The sequence below is a fragment of the Molothrus aeneus genome, chromosome 4 (genome assembly GCF_037042795.1).
Source record: "Molothrus aeneus isolate 106 chromosome 4, BPBGC_Maene_1.0, whole genome shotgun sequence".
NCBI lineage: Eukaryota > Metazoa > Chordata > Aves > Passeriformes > Icteridae > Molothrus > Molothrus aeneus.
The window spans coordinates 17,134,618-17,161,995 of NC_089649.1; the positions used below are offsets into that span (position 1 = coordinate 17,134,618).

The 27,378-nt window shown below is 40.9% G+C and overlaps 1 protein-coding gene across 3 annotated transcripts in view; it reads left to right on the forward strand.

Annotated features, from left to right (window-relative positions):
* The window catches only part of LIN54 (lin-54 DREAM MuvB core complex component), a 39,914-nt gene that overhangs the window by 3,628 nt on the left and 8,908 nt on the right, over positions 1-27,378 (forward strand). The window contains exons 1-8 of one of the 3 annotated variants that reach the window (XM_066548005.1): positions 3,388-3,475; positions 12,095-12,828; positions 18,383-18,503; positions 21,102-21,247; positions 22,721-22,876; positions 25,130-25,346; positions 26,043-26,116; positions 26,291-26,488. In XM_066548005.1, coding sequence (XP_066404102.1) covers positions 12,130-12,828; positions 18,383-18,503; positions 21,102-21,247; positions 22,721-22,876; positions 25,130-25,346; positions 26,043-26,116; positions 26,291-26,488 — 1,611 coding nt within the window. In that variant the 5' untranslated portion in view covers positions 3,388-3,475; positions 12,095-12,129. Of the gene's footprint in view, positions 1-3,387; positions 3,476-12,094; positions 12,829-18,382; positions 18,504-21,101; positions 21,248-22,720; positions 22,877-25,129; positions 25,347-26,042; positions 26,117-26,290; positions 26,489-27,378 lie in introns of those variants that run through there. The other 2 variants (XM_066548004.1, XM_066548006.1) reach the window with 2 other exon arrangements.

A 27,378-nucleotide genomic window follows, 5' to 3' on the forward strand; every position in this document is an offset into this window, starting at 1 on the left:
AGATGCCAAAGGTGGACAGGAGACCTTTAGCAGTAGTTCTGGATTAATACACACAGGGAATTGAAATATAGGGAAAGTAATGCTGCTGCTCATGTACAGAGAGTCACAAATGCTGCTGTTTGAAATAAGCATGCAATAAAAGTATTGCTAGGATATTGCTCACACTAAATCCTAGGAAGTTGTAGCAAGTGCTTGTTTCATTAGTGTATAAATCAGTTCATTGACATGTAAGGTTTTTTAGCTTTTGCTTTTCCTTTTAAAATTATAATGGAAGCATACGTTACTCAGAACTTGCCAAGGGAAGAAGAATCTCTTAGTAACTGGTATGTGGACAAGTTGGTTTGTTGGGTTTTTTCTCTGTCCAGTCTTAAAAAGAAATCAGCTAGCACCTCTATAGTAACCATGGCAGTAAAAACATGAACTTAAGCCATCTTCCCATGGAAAAAAAAATGGAACAAACCCAGAACCCTCAACTGTGTAATATAAAATTCTCATGTACATATCACTTGAGAAGTGTCAGTTTAAACACGTAGGAGTTGCTAATTTGTGTACCTTGCCCATTCTTCTGATCTGCTGCACACAGTTGTTTGTGTGGTGTCTCAGGCAGCGAGCAGTCACTTAGCAGAAAGTAGAGTAAGGGGAAGGGAATGGTGTGCGTTGGTTGAGGGAATTGTGGTTGCCTTGGGAACTCTTTTGTGACTATAGATGGTTAATTTGTGGTAGAAGAACACCTGGTATTTTCTTAAGTATTCCTTGTAACTGTTGGAAAAAAGACTGGATACTTACTCTGATTATGTATTCAGCATTTGATAAGGAGTGAGGTTGAGGTTTTTCCTTGCCATGGTTTGCCATTGGTATTGTATTTGGTCAGCCTAGAGCCATGATCCTCTGGGAAGCATGCAGACAAACTGCCTCCATGACTTGTCTTATGTGGAGATTGGGAAAGAGAATGGAAATTATTTTGTCTGTGTTCCACATACCTATTTTGTTACTGTGTTAAAGCTATTTGCTTTCACTCTGCTATTACATATGCAAACATGGTGAGTTTGCAGTCTTAGATGATTAATTTTTCCACTTACCCTTGTTAATCATAGCTTCCTCATGAATTCATCTTTTTCTGGTTTCATGACACGCATTTTGTTAAAGCATCTCTCGCTCAGTAAGCTTAAACAAAAGCCTCTCTGTTGAACAAACACAGTGCTGAGTGATTTTATAATTCTTTGCTTTATGACAAAACAAACTTTTCAGTTTTAGAGATAAAACATAGAGTGTCAGAGAGTAAGAAAATGGGGAATGCCTAAAATGAATGACACTATTTTCCCTATTATTGGAAAAAATAGCAAAATTGAAGAACAGCATTTAATTAGGAGAAATGTAGTACAGCAAGATCACCTACATGCAGTTGTGCTCTTTCATTTACCAGCAGAGCAGGGTGAGTCTTGATTAGACATATACTTCTGTGGAGGCTTTTCTAACAAATGAATGAAAGCATATCTGGTGTCAATAGTTTCTTAAGAACTGCATTTCCTATTTTTTTTGTGTTGTTCTTTGTGAATTTCAGTTGCCTAGAATAGTTAATGTGCTTGTTTGTATTTGTCAAAAAGGGATGAGAGGACACAGCAAATAAGGAGATTACCTAGCCTGTTCTTTAGTTTGTTTTGCTTATAAAATGACCCAATAAAAGGATTTGTTTCTCTAAGATTTATTTGTTTTCCCCTTGAAATCAACTTAGGCAAACAAGTAACCTTCACTTTCTAAAGTGTGACTTGATTCAACTTTGCATAGGTAGGTGTTCTAAATCCTTTGCACTAGTAAGCAGTCAAGAATCTCTGGGAACTATAAACCTTGTGCTGTTATGCACTGATCTTTCCTTAAAATAAGTTTTCTCTTTGCTGGGAGAATGCCTGGACTGTTAAATGACCAGTGGGTGTTTTTCCATTTGCAGAGATTAGTTTTGGTGCCAGTGCTGTGAACTGGCTACACTGCAATGACCAGCAAGGCTGTAGTCAGTTTTGCACTCAATGATATTGGCAAAGTTTGTCACTCCTGTTTCTTGTGGACAAAACAAAAAAGTGCATTTCCCCGGGAGAGAAGCTGAAAATAGGCAAGAGAGAGGCTACTTGTGAGTTTTTACCATCACTACTGGAACGACTGGGAAAAATAAGAGTTCATTCTTTGTTGAACAGGAAGGTGAGTTTTGCTGTTATGTCAGCAAAAAGAAATAGGTTGAATAAAAGATTTTGACAAGTTGGATGTCCTGGATTCTTAACAAAAATTCTTTATGACATTGATAAATGCAGCTGTTATAGAATTTGGCCGAAAGACATCCCATAGTTGTTTTCAACTTCTGTTTCTGTTGCTGGCTTGGTTTCAGTGGACTTTACAGTTTGACACAAAGCTGTTAGGGTGTGTGTCCTGAGCTGGATTGTGGGAGAATTTACAGAGTGACAGCCTCTGGTTCAGGTGTGTCCAGCTCTTTGTGGGTGTGTGGTGCTGTTCACTGTGCAGTGATGAACTAGGGCAGCTGAGTCACACAGAGAACCTGCCAGGCTGCAGGTCAGCTCCAGTGTCCTGTCATATGTTAATCACTGTTCATCTCCAGTCCTCAAAATTATGAACTGACAAAAGCTGTCAAAAAAAAAAAAAGGCAAAAGCTTCTTTTTGTATACACAAATTGGTTTTAGATATAATAAAGAGATCTTGCTGAATAAAAAAAAGCCAAGCAACTTTTTCCATGGAAAAAATACAGTTATGGCTTTGCATACTGTTGTTCCTTCACTTAGGAATTCTGAGAAGGAGATGAACATTCCGGATCTGTATCAACTCAGACAGTGTAGTGGTGACTTGTCCAACAAGTGGCTGAGCGTGTCTGGCATGAAAATCAAATTTGGAAGGGTATCCTGTAAGGACAGATTTGGGGCTTTTCTCAAGGTCTGCTGCTTGTTTAGGTTGGGTATTAGGAAAGGGTTCCTCCCCCAGAGAGTGATGGGGCACTGGAATAGACTTCCCAGTGAGCAGCATGGAGAGTGCATCCAAAGAACTCTTCTTCCTAACTGGCCTTGGCATGTTGTGTGGAATAAAGCTTCTCCAGGGATAGAGTGAGATACAGTGTTGAAATCTTGCCGTGCCACTTTCAGCATATTGAAACCAAGGCTGTAAGAGATACAGTGTAGTCCTAGTCACTGAAATGTTTCTTTCTGCCTAGTCCTGTCTGTAAGTTTTTGGGGGTTGTTGAAGTGCTTATCCAAAGCTGTTGGTTTTCTTAGCTGCAGCTAATGAAACTTATGAGTTTGTGTTTCAGAAGCTCTTCAACTTGTTATGTTACAACACGTGAGACTTCAGAGATCTGAGCAGCCTGCATTTGAAGTGACCCACGTGGTAATGGAGCAGGGATGAAGATGTCACAGAAATTCCTGTTTCTCCTGTTGAATTGATCTCAACTCAAAATCTTAATGTGGAATTTAATTCCACAAAGGTCAGTCAGCTATTGCACAGTTGTAGTTCTTTAAGTAAGTTTTCCCAAAAGGAATAAAGAGGTGCTTTATCTAGAGACTGAAGTGGGAAGGAGGTGTTAATAGTGGTTTTTTTGAACGAGGGGATCTGAATTCGGTCCTGGTTTCCTGCAGGTGAGCTATTTATCTTCAGCTCAGCCCTTCTGCAAATGAATATATTCTTGTGGAGTGTTGACATGTTTAAAGCTGGTAGAACTGCTGAGATTGCAGCTAGAAGCATGTTTTCCTGCAAATCACTGCAAAGTAACTGTTCAGGCTATCTGTATTTTTGTTTTAATGCTCTACTTGAGTCAAAAAATGAAGAAAGCCACCCTAGATAAGTTTAAAAAGCAGTAGTGGCCATAGCAGCTTTCACTGCTGTTCATATCTTGACAGCACTACCTTTAAAGCATGGCACTTTTTTATCTTAAGGCTTTCCTCTGGTTTTCATCTCTGTGGTGTTCTAACTTTGAAAAGGATTGTGATTGCATAAGACACATAAGGAATTGAGCTTTTAGGACAGAATTTTCTGTGCCATTTTAGCATATTTTTTTGAAATTAAATACTTCACTGACATCGGTGTCATGTGGGGGAGGGGTGTTTCAGTTAGAATGGACTTCAGGTATTGTACCTAACTGGGCAGTGCTAGTGTAGTGTAGGTGAGATGCACTTGGACCATCATTGTGCTTCCCAGCCAGAAGTCTCAGTAAATCTGGTAGTTTACGATTCTGTTGTGATGAACTCTTGTTCATAAATACAGCTCTGAAATGTACTCTTGCTGAAATTGCTGGCAGCAGGCCAGATCTTGAGGGTGTGCAATGTGATAACACCTGCTAAAAGTCTGTGGGGAACTCGATATCAAGCCTATGGTGGTAGTTTTCGCACTTGTTGTTTAGAGTGTTCTTGGTGTGATATTGCTGTGTCTTCTGAATTCTTCTGTAGCCTCACATTCAGGGGGTGTCTGGAGTTTAGAAAGCAAGACCTTTATTTCAAGCTGTATATAGAAGACAAAAATCTGCTTTTTTTTGGGCCTAGTGATAAGTACTCCTCGCATTTCAGGTTTGCTTGGTTTTTGGTTTATTATCAGTCAAGCTAAGTTCACTACATGTTTATTCAATGTAACTTTAGATTCATAATGCCTTACTATTGACCTACTAAACATGGCAAAAAATGAAATTGCTTGAAGTTATTTTAAGGTTTTCTACTTTTAATCTCACCCCAAAGTTTGTATGGAACATAAGATTAGAAGCACTTGATTAAATGTAAAGGGCCCTAGAATCCACAAACCCAGAATTTGGATTGTTCACTGTAGTGAACACCTTGAGAACGTATTTAGTGGTCGTAGCACCTGTGCAGTTCTGTGTTTCAGCTTTTGTGCTATGGCATGTTTTGAAGATGACTAAAACTGCCATGCAAACCAAGGGAAAGGTGAAGGGGAATGTTCTTATTTCTAGTTTCTATTTTATTTTTAGTTTGCCTAAAGATCTGCTTGAAAGTAGAACATTGTTTCCCATTACAGAAGGCAATCTGAACTGCTTTGAAGTATTCTGCTGCATGGAATGTTATTTCCAGTACTTTCCTGGAAAGTTGCTTGAGTGAGGTGTGTGGTAAACAAGCAGCAAGTGTTTAAGACTTTAACTAATGACTCTGAGTGAGTGCTTGGGGTTTTGTTGTGTTTTGTTCAGTAATACTGCTCAGTACCTCTCAACAGCTGGAATGTTCTTCCTTAATAATCTTCTTTTGTAATAGGTAGTACCTTTGGGCAATGTAGTATTTCCTTGTGATGGAAAGGGAGTTGTCCAATCCAGAACTAGATATCCCAGTGTTTTAAAAAGCTAGTTTTCTAGGAAGCAATGCACTCACTTGTACATGTAACACAATTCAACCATTTGCAATTTGTATGACATGCTGCTTTTATTGAAAACTTAGTTAAAGCTTTTGTCCTTTTTCTTTTCACTTTCCATTTTGCCTGAAAGGCTCTGACTCATGGGGATTTTTGGTTATGTACTCTTTCTAAGGTCCTTGGTAGTTTAATTGTAAAAATTGCTTTTGTACTTGGTGTATAATTGAATTTCTGTGGTAGCATGCTGAGATTCCTTCTATGTGAGAAATAGTTTTGATGTGAAGAAAACAGCTATAGGTCACAAAATAGCTGAGTCTTAAAGTATATTTGTAGCAGCTGTTGTGGTGAAGGAAGAAGATGCAGTTGTGTAAAACTTGTCTGTTTTGAAGACAGTAAGACATGAATATTTTTGAAAACCTTTTTTTTTTCTTTACAGCATGTCTGCAAAGAACATTATCTTTTTCTTCCTCTGTGTATTGGGTTTTTTGGGCAGGACTGGGTGCTCATTTTGTTTTAAGTGTCCTTGTCGATATTTTGTAGTATTATCTGTTAATTATAGCAGCATGGAGAGCTTAGTAACTGTTCCATGGTTGAATAATTGCAACATGCTTTTATTCCGCTCCATCCCAAAAGCTGGAAGATTAGGAAGAGGAAGAAGAGTGGGTGAATGAATTGCTACTGCAATACAGTGTTTCCACTGGATTGTACTTAAATTGTTGCAGCTTCCGGCTGCTCACAGAATCAGGGAATGGTTGGGGTTGGGAGGGACCTCTGGAGATCATTTAGTCTAAGAGAACCTAGGGCAGGCTGCATGTTTGTGTCTAGGTGCGTTTCTGCAGAAAAGGGCACTCTGCAGCCTCCCAGTGCTGCACCTCTAGATAGTGACCCCACTATTCCTGACTCACCCAGGACACCATTGGCCTTCTTGACCAGAGGGGCACACTCTGCTGGCTTGCATGGAACTTCTCCCCTGGAACTCCTGGGTCTTCCTCCGCAGAGCTGCTTTCCAGCAGGTCAGCCCCCAGCCTCTACTGGTGTGTGGGATTATTCCTCACCAGGTGTAGGACCCTGCACTTACTCTTGATGAATTTCATTAGGTTCCCCTCTGTCCAAGTCTCACTGAATTGTAGCACAACCTCTTGGTGTATTAGCCACACCTCCCAGTTTTGAATCATCCACAAACTTGCTGAGGATGCACTCTGTCCCTTCATCCAGATCATTTAACAAGTTCAGCAGGAGCAGGCCCAGTACTGACCCCTTGGAGAACACTGCTGGCTACACACCTCCAACCAGAGACTGCTCCAGATCACAGCCCTTGGCTTCCCTCTTCTGACACCTTTAGTTTAAAACCCTCCTCACCATCCAGACAAGCCTTTGAATGAAGATCTCTTTCTTTTCTCTGTCAGATGGACCCCCAGTCCCTCACAGACCAGGTTTCTGAAGTGTCTCCCATGGTCTGAGCTCCCAAACCCCTGCTGGTGGTAGAGGGGGTACCCGGGGCTGCCTTAGCTCCAGCATCTTCCCTGCTGTGATGGGTGTTTCCTCTTCAGTCTGCAGAGCAGTGAAGCAGTTTGGCAGGGGCACCTCAGCCTCTGGGAGAAGTCTCTTCCTCCTGCCAGTCCTTGCTGTTGGAAGCCTCCATTCTTCAGCATTATTTCCCCTGTCCCTTCTGGGTGTGATGGTGGGGGAGTTTTTGGCTCTTTGGCTGTGGGCTGTGCTTGGAACCAGCCATCCAACCTCTTTCCTACCACCTGCTGCAGGAGATCCAACACCTGGGCACACCTTTTGCAGATAGGTCTGCTACCTGTCCCTGCCCTGGCAGAAAGGGCTGGGCACTGGCACTTGAGGGCTGGGCATTTCAAATTGCTTAATCTCTAAGTATTAAGGTCCCAAAAAATCGGATTTCTTCAGCTCAGCAGCCTTCAGGAGTTTAAATATCTGCCAGGATTGGAGAGAGCAGATAAGCAGAAGCTGAAAAATTTGAAAAGCAACTAAAATGTGGTTGGCAGCATGTCATGCTTCTCACTTATATCATCAAGGATCCCTTCTGTATTTTCCTTTTCCTCATGTTCTTGCCTTAGTGCTAATGAATGGACTTAGGAACGAAATATATTGTGTTTTTAAACCTTTGCTAGTTAAGGTTTAAATAGGCCAATTTTATGAATGTAACCATGTAATGTGGGATTTTTGAGTTTTAATATCTTCATATGTGAGCCATAGCCTGCTGGAGGTCCTCTGCTGCACCTTGATTGGAAAAAGAAGAGATGGTGTTGGCACATGTTTTCATTAGAATCCACTGTACTTGCAGTGAACAATTATTTGTTAGGTTGTCCACTCTTACTTTTCTGCCATTCATCTGACTCAGGTTTTCAGCCTCATTTTCCCCTTTCTTGAGGGCATTGTTCAAGAATGTTCTTTGTTCATACTTCATTGTTCTTCTTCATACTTCTGTTCTAAGGGGTTTTGCATGGGTTTAGCTCAGAAATTACAAATATTTTCTCTTGCTGGCTCTTAAGGGTGCTACTCTCAAGTGTATCTGTCCCAGCTTTAAAGAAGTGCTAACAGATACTGCTGTATCTGGCAATGATACTTAGTTTCACTTAGCATTTTCCTACTGGTCCCAAGAGAATCCCTGCTGCTTCAGGGGTACATTAGATGTATCGCATTTATGAGGCTTTTGATTTTGGGTGCTGTGGGTTTGTTTTGTACTTCAAGAGGTGTTCATTTAAAAGCTTTTACTGATTTGGTTTCCTTATTTTCTGGTGAAAGTGACACTTGGGAATTTGGTTGAAAAATGAGCATTGCCAGGTCTGGCCAGTGTTCCTAGATCTGTCAGGTTATACCAGAGTGCTCCCATGGCTGAACATCACCAGGCCAGCAGCCACAAGTGGTGATGAGTGCCTTGGCCCTCTGCTCTGTTGTCATGGCCTTGCTAACGTGCATCACCTTCCCAGGAGTTGGTGTAAAGCTGGTCTCAGCAGCCTTGTTTCTGAATAATCTGAATTTATAAGCGTGTGTTTTGCTTGCAGTACATACATAGCCTTGCTGGTGGTTTTGTAACCTGTCACCCAACTCAAACTGCTCATGGTTGCAGGCAGGAAGGTTGACTGTTCTTAGTGAAATGGAGATGTTTCTGCATGTAATAAAATGCAGTTATTGTAAAGTACAAGACATTTTTATGTCTTGCATTTTATTTACTTCTTTGTAGATCACTGTGCTTAATTATATTGATGTTTTAATTTTCCCTGTTTAGTGTGGCTGTTCTGGTATTTTATCAACAAAGGTGTTGATATGATTGATCTCAATACTTTTAACAGAGTTTCTTAGAGATTTTGCTGTGACATGCTAGTGATGGAGAAAAAAGATCAAAATTCACAGATGCCTGTCAAACACCATTCTGTATTTTTGCCTACAATCCTGATCTTCTTTATCCTCTTCCTTACAAATCCTCTTTATCCTTTACACCATCATATATATATATTTCTTCCTGAATATCAAGAACAGCAATCTGTTTTATGAGTAAGATGATCACAGGTGGTTTGTTCAAGCTGAGAGTTTGTTCCTCTCCTTCTCCTTACTGTTCCTCTGCCTTCTCCTTACTTTTCAGAGTTGCTGGTCCAGGACTTTGCTGACAGTATGCTTTAGTCTCTAACTTTTTTGTAAGGTGTTTGGCTAGTTGGGTATTCTGAGCTAGCTGTGTTTACAAATCTTCATTATATGAATTTTTCAGTGAACTTTTATTTAATTGTATGGCCTTTTTTTTTTTTTGCTAAAATTATCTGTTTAGTAATCTGAACCTAGTATATTTCCTGGGTTTCCTAGTCTGAAGCTTAAACGCTTGCTTAGTCTAGATTGTTTTTTTCCTTCAGGCTTTGAGAAAACACATAGCGATGCATGTTTTCAAGGGGTTGTAGTTAGAGCTTGTGTATTATTCAGTATTCAAAACATAGCTGCTGAAGTGAAGGAAACTTTCAAGGGTTTAAATAGTTAAAACTATTTGCTACCCTTTCTTGACAATCTCAAGGCTGTTAGGATCTTAAAAGAGGTTGGCACGTTTTTACTGTTGGTAATCGCTTTAGTAGGGGAGCTGGAAAAAGGGAAACTGTATAAAAGCATTAGTAAAAAATAAACAGCTGAACTGTTGAGAAATCCTGGCTAGATACCAAGAAATAAAAATCTGCAGGGATGTTGAAGTTGCCTGACAGCAGCCTCTCCTATAGCCAGGATGAAATTTTCAATGTTGCCTATCAAGTATCTATTCCAGTCATGTCCAACCTGCAGTAAAGAAATGGAGCCAGTGGGTTGTGTTATGGTTCTTCTTTGCTGTTGTTGAGCACACTAGCCTGAATACAATAATGGAAGCTAAGTTTAAAATTACCTGATAATTGCAAAATCTTCCTATGTGATTGTCATAAGTTGTTCATACAGTAACTGTGAGTAATGTGTCTTTCCTTTTCACTTCTCAGTTTCTGATTCCAGACTAGATGTAATGTATTTCTTTTTCTTCTGACTTGCAGTGGTTCGTTTGGACTCAAAATGCTGTTTAAAAGCCTGACTCCATGTATTTTAATATAATTATGCTTTCAGCTAGATATAGGTATTTAATAAGCACTTACCACTTTGTAACATAACCAAATGGTAAGGATAAAGAATGCACGTAACTGATGAACTATAAAACTACTTAGATTATATTTAAGTATTTTATGATCATACTGTTAAAAGATGCTAAGAATGACCTTTCTTCTTGGGAAAAACATGTACAAATGGAAACCAAAAGCAAATTATTTAAAACTACTTATAATTACAGAGTGAGGTGGTTTTCCCACTGTCTGATTTAGATTATTCTCTCCTTTTCAAACTTGGAGGCAATCATTAATGGATTGTGCTTGACTATTGGAGTCTTAACTTCTGGAGCCAAGCCCGATGTGCATATCAGTATAGAACAGGATGATGCTTTGGTTTGAGGTTTATTGTTTTTTGTGTCTGAAATAGTTTGAAGTTTTACTATCTGAGCCACAAGCCTTTGCAAGTTGCTGAGGTGACAGTCAAGTGACACAGCTCAGAAGACCTAGTGACCTTAACATATGCTGTCTTCACAAACAGTCTACTTGTGAGTAATCATCTATGCAGTTAACCTATTTGACTTTAAGGCAGCTATATGATACTATTGCTAATGTGTCCCTCAGAGTTGGCTGTTTTGTCTAGGGCTGCTTACCAGGGCTGGCATCACTGTGCAGGCATTACTGGGGGACAAATGCTTTCCACAGGAGGTATTTCTGGCAGTGACATCAGATAACTTTGTATCTTTAAATGCCTGCCAGTAAGTGAGCCGTGAGTTTGACTGTCAGTGCAGTTCTTTCAGAGCTCAGGCTTCTTGAGTGTCAGGGCAGCTTGGTCTGGCTGGCACTCTGAGGTGAGGGGGGTCAGTGGCACCCTTGGCAATCAGGGGGGCTGGGACTGCTCCAGCATGGTCTCTGGAGCTTGGCATGGAAACTGTGTAATTCTAGCAGGGCTTTTTCCCCCAGTCCTTCCACTTGTGGGTGAAATGCAGCTGTTCTGTAGTTAGCTGCTCTACAAAACGGGCCCACAACAACTCCAGAGGAATTAATGTCACCCCTGCATTTGGTCAATGTTTTCACTGGCACGCTTCCTCATGAATTAGTATTAAAACTCAACTCTGCTTTCCCTAGCAAGTAGGAAACAGAATTTGCAAGGGTTTTATCCCCTTGAGCTTATAATTAGTACTCAGGAGCATGTAGGCCGACCCACATGGTATGTTCACCCATCCGAGGCCCAAGTGTGCTCCTGGGGTCAGCAAGTGCAGAAAATGCCTTATGGAGCTGATCTGTTTTCAGACTCTTCACACTGATACAGCTTCAGGGGAATGGTCCAGTGTGGCCATTTCCAGCAATGTCTGTAAGGTTTCTCAGCGGGAAATAACTCGGGCTTTGCATCTCACTGCAGGGGTTTGTTTAATATATAATTTGGGTGCTCTTAAAAATTCCTTTTATTTTTCATATGGTGTGTTATTTGTTTTGTGTTTAGAACACCTTTCAAATCAATGATGAATTTGTGTGTTATATTTTCTGGTGAGTATTGAAGTAAAAAAATTACTGAGCTCTTTTCAAAGCCAGCATCAAGGGATTATCTCTTCATCTTGTGAGTGGCAGGGCTTTGGCTTGATCCTGTGATAGGTGGCTGTTGATTGACCTTTTGGGGTTGTTTAAGTCCATCACTAAACAGTCATTTGTTTTTCTGAGATTTCCAAAATAAGAATTTGGCAAGAATGTTACGTCTGGTATGGATAACAAGTGTCTTGAGCAAGATAACCTGGTAATCAATGTTGGCATGTGTGAAAATCTGTTTCATCTACAAATCTGCATCATGATCTATTAGATTTTTTTAAGCTGTTTAACTCTTGCTTTATACTTCAGTGAGTTTAGATGTCTGTGCCCATATTTTCAGAGGGGAAACACTGCTTCTTTGTGTACTGTGGTGTGAAGAGTGGACTGGCAATGCCTTTATTTTACTTCACCGAATGATATAGTAAAGGTTTCATATAAGTTATTACAGAGACTAAATTCAGCTTGGTGTGTTACATTTTGATGACAAGTTTTTTTTTCCATCATAACCCTCCTGTGCATGCACAATACTTTCAGTCAGAAAAAATTTGACTGCATTTTCTTCTTTGATAATATTATTCATAAAACTTGGAAAATATGTGTTTTCTGGAAGCCAATAACTTTTTTAAATATTGCAGTACCTGCTCCGGCCATTGCTGCCACAGCTTCTAAAATGGAGGTGGTTTCAGCAGAAGTGAACAGCTTGCTCCCTGAGGAAATCATGGACACCGGCATAACTCTGGTGGAGGACGACAGCATCGAGGCTGTTATCGTGTCGTCACCCATGGGAGGAGAGTCCATTCCCATGGAAACAGAACTGGAAGAAATAGTGAACATAAGCACCACCAGCGACTCCTCAGCCACGACCACAGCCACAGTCACCACGGAATCGGTTCCTGCACCCAGCAGCCACTCGGGAGATGCAGCACTGACCACCACAACAACCCCAAGCCCTGATGTGAATGCAGCTGTAAAGCCTGCCTTTCCAGGTGGCCTCCATAAACTTGGTGCTCAGACCCCTGTCACTATCTCAGCTAATCAGATTATTCTGAACAAGGCCACTGATATTAAAATAGGCAGTCAGAGTATTAAGCCGGACGGGCAAAAGCTGATTGTAACAACTTTGGGCAAGTCCGGCCAGCCTATTGTTTTAGCATTACCCCACAGCCAGCTCCCGCAGTCACAGAAGGCCGTGTCCCAAGCCCAGGCTGGAGACTCCAAGGTACAAGGCCAGCAGATCAAAGTTGTCATTGGAGGTCGGTCGGAAGTGAAACCTGTTGTGGGTGTCTCAGCTTTGACGCAGGGGAGTCAGCTGATAAACACTGCGGCCCAGCCCTCTGTCTTGCAGTCCCAGCAAGTAAAAACAGTACAGGTAAAATGAGTTATGCTGATGAAACATCTTCAAACCAGTTCTGTTGCTGCAGTTGTTGTCTGTTTCCTGCACTGATTGACACACTATTGCTTTCAACCTTTGCATTCTTTGTATTTAAAAAATACAATGCTGCTCTTAGCCCATGCTTTCATCTGTGGATGCGTTTGCCATTTTATGCTGTTTGCCTCTAGCTACTGTCTAGAAACATAGGGTTTGCCTCAGAGAAAGTGAACTATTCAGTAGATTGAAGATAATTTTCTCATTGTTTTAATTTTATAAAAATAAATTCTACATACTTTCAGGAAGTCTGAATTCAACTTTATATGCCTGTTGTTGTTTATTCAAAGTATACACTCCTTTATGGAAGAGTAGCTTCTGCCTATTACATTCAGTTTGTTTAAATAAATTCTCTGAAAAAACTTCTAGCATCTGAAAAAGAACAGAAGGGTGTATCTTGTCTGCCTCAAATCTAGTTATCTAAAGCTGAACATTCAAGGTTTTGTTCCCAGTCTCTGGCATGGATCTTGAGATATTTGAAACCACAGAGAATCTGCTTGGATCTGAAAATGTGTTGAAAAGACTTGGGTTATGACCCAAAGGGTCTGATTCTCATCTGTTATGTGGCAGAACTAAATGTGAGTGACTTCCTTCTTCCTTTCTGCAGTGAGGCAGAAATAAGACTTCTTAAAGTGAAGGACAAGTAGAGCTCAATGCAGGGGATGATGGAAAAATATTTATTTTACTGTCTAAATAAAATGAGAAATTAAACTCTTAAGTATGCTATTAAAATAATCGGCTGCACATAAAAATGACAAAGTTTAAAGAACTTTATTAGCCAAATGTTCCTTGATTAGTGTTTCATGGCAGGTGAATAAGATCAATTCTGAATATTTTCTTTAAACTTGCAGATGATTCCTTCACCAATTTCTACTTCTTTTTGTTGCTACATCATACCTGGAAACATATTTAATAATGACCATTTGAAACATTAATGATTGTCACTACAGTTTTCAAGAAAGTCTCTGCTCTTTAGTCATCATAGAAACATTTAAGAGTGGATCAGTTCCTGTTATTTGGCTTCATTATTCACTGCCAAGTGACAGGTACAGGAAACTGGGGAGAACAACTTAGCTGTGATGTGGTTTTTCCTTGCATGAGATGATTTGTGCTGTCAGTGACTGAAATCAGTGGCTTGGCCATCGAGCCCTTCAATTTGCCATTGGGAATTCTTACACATTCCTTAGCAGAAGCTCTTGCTAATGGACTTGCATCTGTTTTTAAATCTAGTTAATTGCAGTTTGGGAAATTTGTTTTGTTGTGGTTTCTTTTTGTTAAGCCATTGGTTCTCTTTGCAAAACAGATTGAATTGTTAGCACTTGACATTCCTTTTTTCCCACAAGGAGAGGAGGAAGTAGAAATGAAAAGCAAGAAGACAAGGTTAGCACCCGATATTGCAGGGGAAATGATTGCATTAGCACTTCATAGGCAGTGCTTTTCCCTGTAGAAAATTTCTGAAGTATCAGAGTGACATGTGAGGCTGGGTGAGAAGGGATTCTGGCTCTGCTCTACCCTGAATGACAGGGGAGGTTACCCGCACCTCGAGTCCCTGTCTTAGAAAATGAAGTGATTCTTTTACCCCATCACCCTGAACGAGCCCCTTAATCTTTCAGTGAGTGGAAAAGGAGGCTGTGAATGCCTCCCTGACTCCCCGTGGATCTCCTGTAATTTATCTCTTGTGAATCAGCTATTTCAGATGGAGGGCAGCACAAGACTGACTTGGTGCTGGGAATGAACTGGTGCAGATTAGATGACAAAGAGCTCTTATCAGTTCTTGTGGTCACTACCATAAAGGCTTTCTATATGGTTAGAGAAACTCAATTGCCTTGACATCTAATCTAATCTTGTAATCTAATTGTGATAGTTGAAGTCTCAGCACCTGAGGCATAATTGGTAGAGTTCAGGAAAATATTTCTTGGAATTTGGCTCCTTCTCTGCTTACAGTTCTGGATGTATGAGACTGTGAGGTGTTAATTGTGGCAGGGCCTTTGGCCTCATCCATACCCAGAGGTTAATTACTGTCCTTATAGCAGCTCATCCTGATTTAGCTGAAACTAGTGCCACAAAAGTGTGGAAAAAAACTGCTGGGCAAGTACATCTTTCAGCCTGTGGCTCCTGCCTGCCTACAGCCATAAAAGTGGTGGTGTGCCTGCTGCTCTGCTGCTTTAGTCCAGGTTTATGAAGCAGGAGTTTGGCCTTACACGTGACTCTGAGCCAGATGTCCAGCCATATCACCATGGCTCTGTTAAGTCTGCCCTGTGCTTGTTTTGTGTGGTAACTGGCTCTGGTTTTAACAGTGTCCATAGCATTGTTGCTACCATGGCAGGGCAGCTGCTAAGCCATCGTTGTGGCTTTATTTCATCTTTGAAAAGGGACCTTGTGCACTCCATAATCTCAAACTCCCATTCCTAGCTCAGTTTCTTCATCTCTGAAGTGAAGGTGTTCTTTTCTATTTCTAGAGTCCCTGATTTTTCATGCTATGCCAAATATAAATGACATAGAGAGTGGGTACATGGACAGGCTCCCAACAGGTCATCTAGGGAGTGGATTTATTGCTCCTTTGTGGTAGCTGACTGTGGATATCCAGCACTAAATGTGAGGTATGAGTGTGCCTGTATGAATAGAACAGAGTCTGAAAACAAAGTCCAGCTGTATGAACTTGCTAGTTCATCTTTAGCGAAGAGTGTTTAGGAAGACAGAACTTGACCCTTGAAGTCAAATTGCCTGCAGGGAAATCTCTTGACTTCTGTAGGGGAAGGAAGGTTGGTGTGTGCTCCTAAGTATAACATTGCTACAGAAGAGCTTGTTGCTCCAGGGAATGTATTTGCAGTCTAACTCAAAGTAACTTGCAGAGGGCATGCTTAGCTTACATAGGCAGGGGGATAATGCCAAGCTCCTTGTGATCAGCACAGGCAATGGCAGAGTGCCTCAGAGAACTTGTCCATTCTGAAGTATCAAAGGGACATCTTATTTCCTCTGGCTTCTCCAGTCTTTACTGAAATGGGCACTGAGTTTCCCAGTGGTGGAAGAAGCTTCTCCCTGGTGGCTGGGGTTATCCAGTGCCATAAACCTCAGAAATGCTTGCTTGGCAGCAGGTAGGGCAAGGAGGGCTGGTTCTCATTTATAACCAACCACATTTATCTTCTTGCAGTTTCCTAAGCCCTGAGGAGATTCACTTGTTTATTAGACCTCCCTCTTTGTAGACAAACAATTCACCTAAAAAGCAGGGGAAAATTTATTTGAGGAGCACACTGCAAGTCGAGTATGAGGGAAGCAGGGCTACTTGTGTTGACCTGTTATTTTTGGATTTTAAAGTGTTTTTTTTTCTGAAATACTTCGTGTTAATGGTCAGTAGTATTTTACACCCATTCATGTAAGTCATTTAAGCACATTTATTGACTGTTACTGGGAAACAACTGCTGTTCTCCAGAGCTGGCTGTTCCTGCTGACTGCTCATCATGTTCTGAGCCAGACTTAGCTCTCACTTCAGAGAAAAAGCAATAGCTATTGAGTTGCAATAATACCTTACAGCAAGGTAAGATTAATTTAAAACAGAAATCTCAAATCAAGCAGTTGAAAGGTGTAGAATTGATGAGAAATTAAAGCATGTCCAAGCTGAGAAAAAAAGTTATGGATAAAATGCCTGCTCATCTATCAGCTGTGTTTGTGCTAAGGTAATTGAATCCTTGAAATTTAAAAATGGCTTTGAGTTAAATTTGTGAGCAGGGCTACGAATTAAGTTTCCTTCTTCAAACAACTTATGTTTCAAAGTTTTAGTTAATGTATTTCCAAAAAGAACAGGTTTATTTCTCCTCTGTTTCATTTTAGCACCTTGACAATTGTATATCACCCATCAAGCACCTACTGTGCCTGAGGAGCAGCATATTGTTCTGAGATGAAGCTTTCCTCTGAGGAGCACTTGTAGTGTAACTGTGGAGCAGCACATGGCTTCCTTTAAATAAGATCCATTCTCTGGTGGTGCCTGGTGTCAGAGCTGCTCCTTGCTGGCTTCCCTGGCCAGGTGTAGCTCGGGCACACAGAGGTGCCCTTGGCTTTCCACAGCAGCCTGGAGGGCTCCAATGCCATAGCAGAGGGAGCTGCAGCTTCCCTGGCTGTGCCATGGCTGTGCTGCTGGGAGCTGGGGCAGCCTCACGTGTGCCTTTTGTGGAGCAGCTGAGGAATTTGTTATGTGCTGCCGAATACTTTGCATGTTTTTGCCTTATGTAGTTGTAAAAAAAGGTGTTTTCAGGCATCAAATTCTATAGATAGGGTTTTGTGGAGGAAACCATAACTTCCAGCCTACTCAATTGCTTCATCTGAGCATTTGTAACTGTCTCAGGCTGTCAGAAGTAGCTGTCAGCTCTGTATCTTTGCACATCAGGCACATTTCTGAGTTGGCTGCTTGAGTAAGAAAGGTGTCTCTGTGCCCTTGAGAGATGGCTCCCCACATGGATGTTAATGTGGTGCCTCTCTGATATTGCTGGAGTTGAAGGCTGGTGCCTATGGGATGTGGTGGAGGAGAAGCAGGATGTGCCTCACCTGTGGGGTGGGCAGGTGTAAGGGCTTCAGTAAATGTGAGCACACAGCCTTCCTCACATAGACTCAGGCCACATCCACAGGCAGCCCCTGCAGTCAGCAGGTTAAAAGTCTTTGGAAAAAGTCAGCCTCTAAATTGAACTATGCACTAGCTGGATGTCAATGTATAAAAACTGTTGGAATAACTGCAACTGGTAGTTAACTTCTCTCAGTGTGGAAGGGGAGAAAAATCTTCTTTAAAACTTTTAAGACTATATACTCCTGGTTACGAGGATTTCAAGCTGAAGTGATCTGTTATTGAATTGCCGTACATGTTCTTGGTCCAGCTGTGTTTCAGGAGACTGGATTGCAATATGAAAATAGATTCCCTTGTACCTGGAGGTAGCCAACTGATTTGTTCTTGGCTAGTGAGTACTCAGAACTTTCAGGCACTGATGATCCATGTGCTTTTGGGGAACTGTTGCAGAAAACATTTTCCCCATTTGCAAAACAAGTGTGCTGCTTTGTCAAAATGGTCAAGAGACGTTTCAGAGCAGTAGTGGTCATATTTAAATCCCTGGGGACAAGTTTTGTCCTGGTTGGCTGAAAGGGAAGTGACTTCATTTAAAGCTTTGAATACTGAGAGTTGTGCATTTAATTTTGACATTTTTATGTAGACCAACCACACATAAGAAATAATTTCAGCATCTTGAAGATGAGATGCTTGCACAGAGAGCTATCTTCTGAAAAAGTTGAGAGGGATTTGGCTATCCTACTTTGGTAGCTGGCATTCTGAAGTGTCCAGGATAATCTCCTAGTTTTTTCCATAAGGAGAAGTGGAGATGAAATGAAAGATACACAGTTATTCTTCTAATTATGTGTGCAAGTATTGCCCTTTTTATTTTTTAATGTACTTAACAATACAATAATTTAGATCCAAAATGCTCAAATTACTTTAGATCTTTTTTCCTCCATCTTTTAGATTGCGAAGAAGACTCGAACCCCAACTTCTGGCCCGGTGATCACCAAGCTGATATTTGCAAAACCAATCAATAGCAAAGCTGTCACAGGGCAGACCACTCAAGTGTCACCAGTCATTGCAGGTTGTACTACTTTGACTTGTTTTGCTTTGCCATTTTTTAAAGGCTTTTCAAAGAAATGGTAATTGTCAAAATTCTTCTGTCTCAACATTTTTACTGTAGTTTCTGTCAAAGTACCTCAAGCAATTGAAAAAAAAAATCAGAAAACTTTTTTGCTAGAAGCAGATAAATGCAGTTGTTGGTACCTTTATACTCAATTAGAATAATCTTGGTAATTGCAGAGTTGCTTTTACTGCAAAGTACTTCATGGATTTTGGGGAGGAGAAAAAAAATACCCCAGTGCCACAGAAAAGATTACTTGACGAAGAGAAAGTATTTTCAGAAACATTTTATAAATACACAGGGGGAAAGGGAGACACATGCTTTTGTATTACTTTAATCTGCTTATAGTTGGACTTAAATGTAATACATGCAATTAAGAGAAAAAATGTTTGAATGAAGAAAGTGAAGAAAGCTGTGTTGTTTTTGTTAAGTTGCTCACCTACTTCAAAAATCACCATTGCAGAAGTGTCTAGGAAAGTAATTAAGGCAAATAACAAATGGTCTTTCCCTTTAGAAAACAACTCTATATATCCTTATAAAAAATAAAAGTCCAACTGACCACAGAACAACAGCAAAAGCACCAACAAAATGAAAGAAAAAAACACAGTGCAATACCTTGTTTATAATGACAGTGTATGTTGCTAAACATCTTAAGCATCTAATTTTATCTGAAAAAGGCAAATGTAGGAAGCTGGATTCATCGTTAGAGCTTTGAAGGATGTCTAACTGCCTACAGATTTATCAGTCTAAGTAGGCCTAAAATCTCTCCCAGGTATTTTTCACAAATTTGTTAAGTCTTTACAGCACTGGGACTTGAGCTGGTTTTAAAAAGGATGCAACTGTCTCTGGTATTCAGAACACTGAGAGATGCCAGCGAATGGCACAGAGCTGGAACATAATCTTTTTCTTGAATTGGCAGGCTGCCTGCGGCCTGACATGTGTTCCAGGTGAAAGAGGAATTCCCCATCCCACTCCCCAGTTTGTCCCCTTTCTCAAATTCCCTACCAAATATATAAACCTGTAAGAAGATTGCTATGCTTATAAATACTTGAGTTGTTTGTGTGTTTAAAAAAAAACAATCCAAACAAACAAAAAGCCCGACCCAAAAACATTAAAAATGACTTGCAGTTTTTAAATCAGTACTTTGAAAAATCACCTGTGCCTGAGCCTTCACTACAACTATCACTGGGACGTAAAGTTGCTTCATTAATTGAGAGGGAAATCTTTATATATTGGTTTTTCCTTCACCATTCCAAACAGCCAGCACAGCTTGCCAGCTTTGAGAGACTGGCATCACTTTAGAGAAGGTGTAACATTTGTGTTTGTGTTTTGATTTTTTTATGCATGTTTTCATGAATCTGATAAATATTTTTAATTGCCTAGAAATTCCTGCAAGCTGAGGTGGAAGTTGTAATCTGGAAAGACTTGTCAGTATAAGCTACCAGATTCTCTTTGGAAGCTGATGCTAAGGAGGAGATGTAGTGAGAAGAGGAAAGCTGTCACCAAGAAAATAACTCAAAGGATTGAAACCTCTAGATGTTTTTTTTCCCCACTGCTTTAGCAGCTGCTGGCAACTATCTGTGCTGTTAATTAGACTGCACAAAAGTGGTTATTTTAGAGTACACAGACTGCAGAGGAAATCAGCTTGCCATGAGGATAGTGCTTTTTCTTGTTAGTTCCAGTTGACTTTAATTGTTATGCCACCAGTTGATTTTGGATGGAAAAGTTATGCTGGTATTTGTTTGTTTCTTATTTTTATAAATGTAGTACAAGAGAATGGGTGACAGAAGCTATGACAGAAATGAGTCTGAACCAAAGTGGAGCAGAGGAAAGCTCAGTGGTCAAGCATTCTTTGGAAAGAAACTTAGAAAGGATGGAAAAAAAAATCTGGGAGTTTTCAATATTCCTGAAACTGATGTCATGATATGGAGCTACTGTTTTTGATGTTTACTCTTCTTTGGCATTGTAAAAACAGAGAGAGTTTATGACACACACATGAAAACATGGGTGGTAGTGTGACTAAAAATTGTTAGGCAGTGAAAGAGGCAACCACCAACAGAGAAAAGAAAAAAACCCTCAGAGCTGATTGTAGACAGACCAAACATCTTTTTCTTGGTCACTGTAACCCAGCTGGTGTTTGGTGGCTGAGGTTTCAAAGGAAGTAGTCCCCCCCACCATGGATGCTCAGTTTCTCTGGGCATTGGCAGCAGCCCAGGGCTTTCCCAGGAAGCTGCCAGCTGTGTGTGGTGCAGGTGTATTGGAGAGCTCTGCTCCTCAGGATGCTGTCCTGGCTGTCAACAATTGTCAGCTGAATGGCACAGAAAGCTCAATGTCCATTTTGGCTCTTTTTTTTAAGCCTGAGCAATCTGTCTTTTTGTTTGTAATAACAGCAATTTTCTTCTTTGTTGCTAAATCTAACTTAGTGTGCCAGTGTCCTTCCTGTCAGGTCGTACACTCTCAGAAGTAGGGATAAATTGCACAAATGGCAGGGAAAACTTTGCTTTAAAAGTGACTGTGACCAGGGATAACTGGAGCTGATGGTATCTTCATTGTTTATAGGTAGGGTTTTTTCACAGTCTGCTCCAGGGACACCACCAAAGACAATAACCATCTCAGAGAGTGGAGTCATTGGATCATCTTTGAGTACAACAACACAACAGACACCGAATAAAATAGCTATCTCACCACTCAAATCCCCCAATAAGGTAAGGACCTGTTCTGGCTGCAGCCTTCTATCCCTCCTGCACAGTGGTCTGAATGGAGCTCTCTGTGTCTATGCTACAAGCTGTTTATTATTACTCCAGACATAATAAACATGTCTCCAGAGTCCATAAAAATATCTCCAGAGTCTCCATTTTGCATCACAATGCTCTGTGGTAATGCCCTAATTTAGATTTTTTTTCAACTGGCTCCCTTATTATGGTTTTAAGCAGATATGCATTACTGCATAGTTCCCCATTCCTGCCATTTTTTGCCATTCCCTAAGCATTGATTCTGAGAGCAGCTGTTCCCTCTTAGCCAAGCACTCAGACTATTTTTAATGCCTTCATAAAACATCAACAGGCTGTTCAAGAGGAGACCTCAATAATATTAATAGGTCAGCACTTATTAACCATTCCTGCTACTGCACAGGCAATTTAGTCTTCCCAGATCACTTGTGAGGTAAATGAAATTTGCAGTGGTCCTTGCACAGAGCTGGAGATTGGCACAGGTCAAGGTGACACTTGTGTTTCAGATTTGATAATTGTCTTGAGAAGAGGAATATTGCTGAAGAAAGGGAGATAGAGGGACAAGATGTACAGTGCAGGCCAACTAAAATATCATGAATAGTAAGCAAATTAAGAATAAAAAATTATTTTAGTTTGGCTATGCTTTAGTGTTGTAATGTTATACAGGTGCAGTAAAAGACTTGTGTTTGACAATTATTAGTAAGAGAAACAACATAAAGAAGTTAATTTTTATTCTAAAGCTACTTTTTTAACTAGGAGTGAGTGTGAAAAGACTCTTTAGGGTTACATCTTGAATTTACTGTTCATAAGCAATTCTAAGTATCTGGTTTTTCTTAAAACATAAGGAAGTTCAGAACAAAAAGTAGAAAACCAACCTTGGAAGGGGTGTGGTTATATAGAGTGTTTATAAACACTGCACTCTGCAGAAATGTGGTCATAAGACTGGATCTCTGGAAAACTGCAGTGTAGATTTGAAAGTACTGATGTTCTTATACTTTGACTGAATCAGTAGTGTGAGGTGAGAATTTTCTTTCCAACAGCTTTTCTTTGAAATTCCTATTTATGATGAAATAGTCATTGAACCAAATAGAATGTCTTTATTTAGAAGATCCCTCTTGACAATGCTCAGGCTTTAATAGGATAATTTCCTTAAAAAAAACCCAACAAAACAAATGGAAAGACAACCCCTTACTCCCACCTGGATGCTGTGCTAGATTTCTGCAGGAGCCAGTTGGTGCTGGACACCAGTGATGCCTTCAAGTTCCTCAGGGCTCTGTTTGCTGTTGTCACAGCCGGACCCGTGTGAGTTGTGGTTAAATGCAGGCCCCCTGTTCACAGAAAGAGCTCTGTTCTGGTGGAGAGCTGTGCTGTCCTGAGGAGGGGAATGTGTATGTACAGGGTCCTGTATCCTGCCCAGAGGTTTAAACTGCTTTTTGTTTTGCCAAGCAGCTAACAGTGGTGTCAGTGGCCTCCCAGCCTCCCAGCTCCCCCCAGAAGACGGTGGGCGTCCCACTGAATGTAGCGTTAGGACAGCAGATCCTCACAGTGCAGCAGTCAGCACCCTCCTCCCCTGGGAAGGCCATAGTCAACCACACAACCACCCAGGTACAGACTGACTTTCCTTTGTCTTCTGCTGTGTCTGTGTCATTGCTTGCTGGGAACTGCAATGTTGGACCACGGCTTGGCAGCCGTCTGTCTGCCGGTGTTCTTGGGATGGTGTTTGCTTAGGAACTGGCAGAAGTAATGCCCCAAGGAGTGTATAAATACTTCTTCAGTTGAGGGGTGCAAACCAGTGCAAGCCCATACAATCTGTGCTGTTAGAAAGTAGCTTTCCATCCTGGAAAGCCCCACTTGGTGCAAATTCTTGTTTCTGTGTACTGAATCTCCCAAGTCACGTGAAGAACTCTGTGACACGAGGAGGAGTTCTTTGGGTGGTTCTCTCTCTTCTGCCAGTGTTTCTATTGCCACTGCCTAGGGCTGCTTTCCAGGTATTTCTGAGGTTTGCAGCAGTGGAGTTCACATTCCTGCTGTAGAGGTCTGGGCTGAAACCTACAGAACCAGAAATTATTTATTTCCTATGTCTCATTTCTAGAAAAATGGGCTTTTCCATAATAGCTTTTATAAATGATTTTGCATTAATTAATCACAACACAAAACTGACCTTTCTTATAAATGACAGTTTTTGCTCTTTACCTCTTTTGTGATCTTAGGTAAATCTTTTTCTATCACAATATCTGTACTGTTGTTGTGGTAAACATGAAGGAATGTGTATGGGTGTAAATATATCCAGAGTATGGATATAGCTGGGAGTGGACACACATGTACAGCATGAGACCAGACAGACAGATTTTCCCAGTCTTATCTTACTGATACAGGAAATAATTGGAAAGCTGATATGGGATTATGGACACCACAGAGATTTGAACTGGTTTTTTCTCCAGGGAGAACTCTCTTCTGAAATAATTGTTAAAAGGTTAAGTCTCTCTACTGCAAGCACCCTAAGTGAGAAAATGGAGATGTCTGTGGGAGTTCTGTTGCAAAGCTATCTCACAGAACACAAGTGCTTCACTGAGCTCAAGAACATGCCTTTAGAAGAACTGTCCCTTGAATTTTACAATTTTCCCAGTTGTCCTTGGATAGCAGCTGCTCTTTTGTGTGCTAGAGAGAACTGGTCTCCCTTTGACAATGTCTGTGACCATACTTGCACATAGTGCTTATTTTGATGCTCTGGCTTGTTAAGGTATAAAATGTCTTAAGAAAAATCAAAAATCCCAAGAAAACATCTTTTAGAAGAGCAGGGTTGTTTTTCTAGTAAAATGTGTGCAAATTGAGATTTCATTCATGTAGTTGCTGAAAGCTGGGCAAGTGGGAAAATGTTCTCATAAGAATTCACATCATATTTACAACCAAGTGTAATACTTAAACTTGATGTCAAGGACAATATGTTTTATACTAATAGTAAAAGATACTGAGAATAAAAAGCTGAGCTCTAAAAAAAAGTTAAATGGAAGGAGAAAAAGGAAGAAATCAAGGTTTGAGGTTGAGCAAGTCTGGGAAAAGAGGCTGTTATCAAACCAGTAGACTTATGAATGTGTATAAATGAAATAAAACTTTCTTGTTATTAGTTTTTAGTTTGAGAAAAGTTGGAAAGATGAACTTTTGCAAATTTCTGGTATACTGATACTCCAGCTGCAAGGTAGCACAGGTCTGCTGAGCTCCCTTTCTTTCAGCATTTTGCCTTTTTTCTTAAGGAATTTGTTTTGCTACTCCTCATTGTTCTTGCTTCTTTCATTTCTCAGCTTGTATTCTTTCTGATGTCCATCAGTTATGGATTTTGTTCCCTTTTCCTCACAAGGGTTGCACAGTGATTTCTGTGGATTAATTACAAATTTTCTTAACAGGAATCTGTACACACGCAGATAAATTATGATGCAGTCCAGACAAACTGTTCTGCAAGTTCTTACCATGTGTTTTTAATAGTAGGAATATTTCTATATTTGGTTGTTTGATTGTGGAGGACAAATTGAGCCATGTTCTCTGTAGTCACTGGAAATAGTTTTGGCAGATGTTGTATCTTGTGAAGTGGCCTGAGTCACCCTACTCATGTAAATACTAGTTTACTCTGGTGTTTGGTGTAGAGCATTGAAAATGAAACTGAGTTTTCTCTGAGATGTTGAGAGGCATTTAATCTCTTTGCATCTGTTCTACTTTTGAAAGCAAAAAGAGGGTAACTGTCTTCCCTCTGAAGGGTATGAATGGTATGCTAGAGTTGCTCACGAACAAATTGAGAAATAAACATATTGATGTTCTTTCTGTCTTTGTACAAGTAACTTTGTGCTGTCTGTGTTGGCTTAACAGGCTGTGAAATCAGCAGTGCAGACCATTACTGTAGGAGGAGTGGGTACGTCTCAATTTAAGACAATTATTCCCTTGGCAACTGCACCCAATGTTCAGCAGATTCAGGTACCTGGAAGCAAGTTCCATTATGTCAGACTCGTTACTGCCACAACAGCCAGTAGTTCAACACAATCTGCCAGTCAAAATCCCAGTACGAATACTCAGCCTCTGCAACAGGGTAAGTGCTGCTGGGGACATTGTCTGAAGCCTCTGTTGGGTTTTTCTTTCATGTTTGTTCTGTAACAATTAAAATGAATACGTAACAGAGATCTGTGAAGACTGCCAGATGTACTTGGTTTTATGGTAAGACTTCCATAAATTCCATATTCTGCCGCTACCTCTGGTCTGTATGTGAAAATGCTCCTTTGTGTCAAATTGCTCTGTAGTTGGGTCTGAATCCTGGGGGCATTTTAGGTTGCTTTTCCCTAGTTGAGCAGATTTATGGGTGGTTCATGGCCTCTTCCATCTCCTCTATATGGAGAGCATGAAGGCAGGACACTGCACAAGCATATTGTCAGAACTCCTGTAACATGAAGATCCTTCCATGTAAATTGCTTTAGAAGTGTCAGGTGTTTTTGCTGGTTTCTGTCCATGCTTTCCAGAGGGGTGATGGAATAAAAGATTTCAAAGGGAAAAGGGATGTAAGGAAAATCCAGTGTCCAGAGGTGGTCTGCACCCTGACTGGTTTTTTAATCCATTGCTGTGAAATGTGTGCCAAAGACCTGTTTACAAAGGTGTTGTCTAGACCCAAGTGTTGCATGCTATGAGTTACAGTGCTAAGTACCTCTGTGTTATGCACATGTGAAAGTCTGAAGGGCTGAACTATGGATTTGGAGTGACTAACACACATTCCTGTGATGTTTCTTGACCCCAGCAAAGCCCGTGGTGGTGAACGCGACCCCCGTGCGTATGTCAGTTCCCATAGTGCCAGCACAGACTGTGAAACAGGTGAGTTGGCTTTAAGTCATGTAATAGTCCTGACCTGGTTTGGCTGCACAGGAAAAAAGTCTGCTTCCAGCTCTGTAAAGAACTATTCTACTAATCAAAGTGTGTTCTGAATGACTGAAACACTGATTTCATAAAGATTGAAAGATTCACTGATTTCAGCTCTTTTCTCTCCAGGTGGTGCCCAAACCAATCAACTCAACTTCTCAAATAGTCACTACCAGTCAGCCCCAACAAAGACTTATCATGCCAGCCACTCCACTGCCACAGATCCAGCCCAACCTCACCAACCTCCCCCCAGGCACTGTGCTGGCACCAGCCCCTGGCACAGGAAATGTTGGCTATGCAGTCCTTCCAGCTCAGTATGTCACACAGGTATGGCCTTTCCCAGAGATGGTTATGCAAATGTTGCTCTTGTGGAATATTCTACCTTTCTCTTAAAGGTTTCTGCTCTGTGACAGCCACCTGACACTGAGGCAACAGTTTCTGTTAGGGATCCTTGGCAGAATGATGATGGCACTTTAATTACAATCATGGTTGCAATTAAAGCTTTGTTTTCTCAAAGGAGTTTTTATTAGCATAATAGCACAGCATTTCTGTCAGCAGAATCAGTGTAGTGCGATTTTGAGTGGTGGAGTACAGAATTTGGAATGCCAACTCACTCGAATCACCTAGATCTCAACTTGGAATTTCTAATCACCTAGACCCTGCATATTGGGTCAGATCTTGATACACAGTTTGCTTCATCACTTTAGCAATCATAACCTAGACTTGAAAATCATATGAAAGACTACAAGTCACTTGGTCCTCAGAGGAAGCAGATGTCAGTGGAGGTGACCCTGGCCACTGGTGGTCACAGGGCTCAGTGTCCAGCAGCAATTCCAGTCCAAGTTCATCACTTAGGACTTGGAACAGCTTGATTTTATAACTCCTCTGTGTGCTGTTACACTTCCCTGTTCCCTGACAGTCACCACCACCTGGTTGTCTGGGTGCCTGAGACTTCCATGGCCAGTAAGGAGCAGAGTAATTGGCCTGGCACCCAGGAATCCTGAGACCTGCAGTGAGAGGAAGAAGAAATCCTATTGGTTTGTCTGCTTGGTTCACAGGACCTTCAGGGCCTGATGATGAGGAGAAAGGGAGCATATATGTGACCTGCTTGGTCACAGAGAATGGCTGTCTTCATTATAAAATGGTGTTAGTTAATGCTAAGCACATTGCCAGGGGTCAGAAGCAGCTGGTACCAGTCACTCCAACTGAGGCCTAGG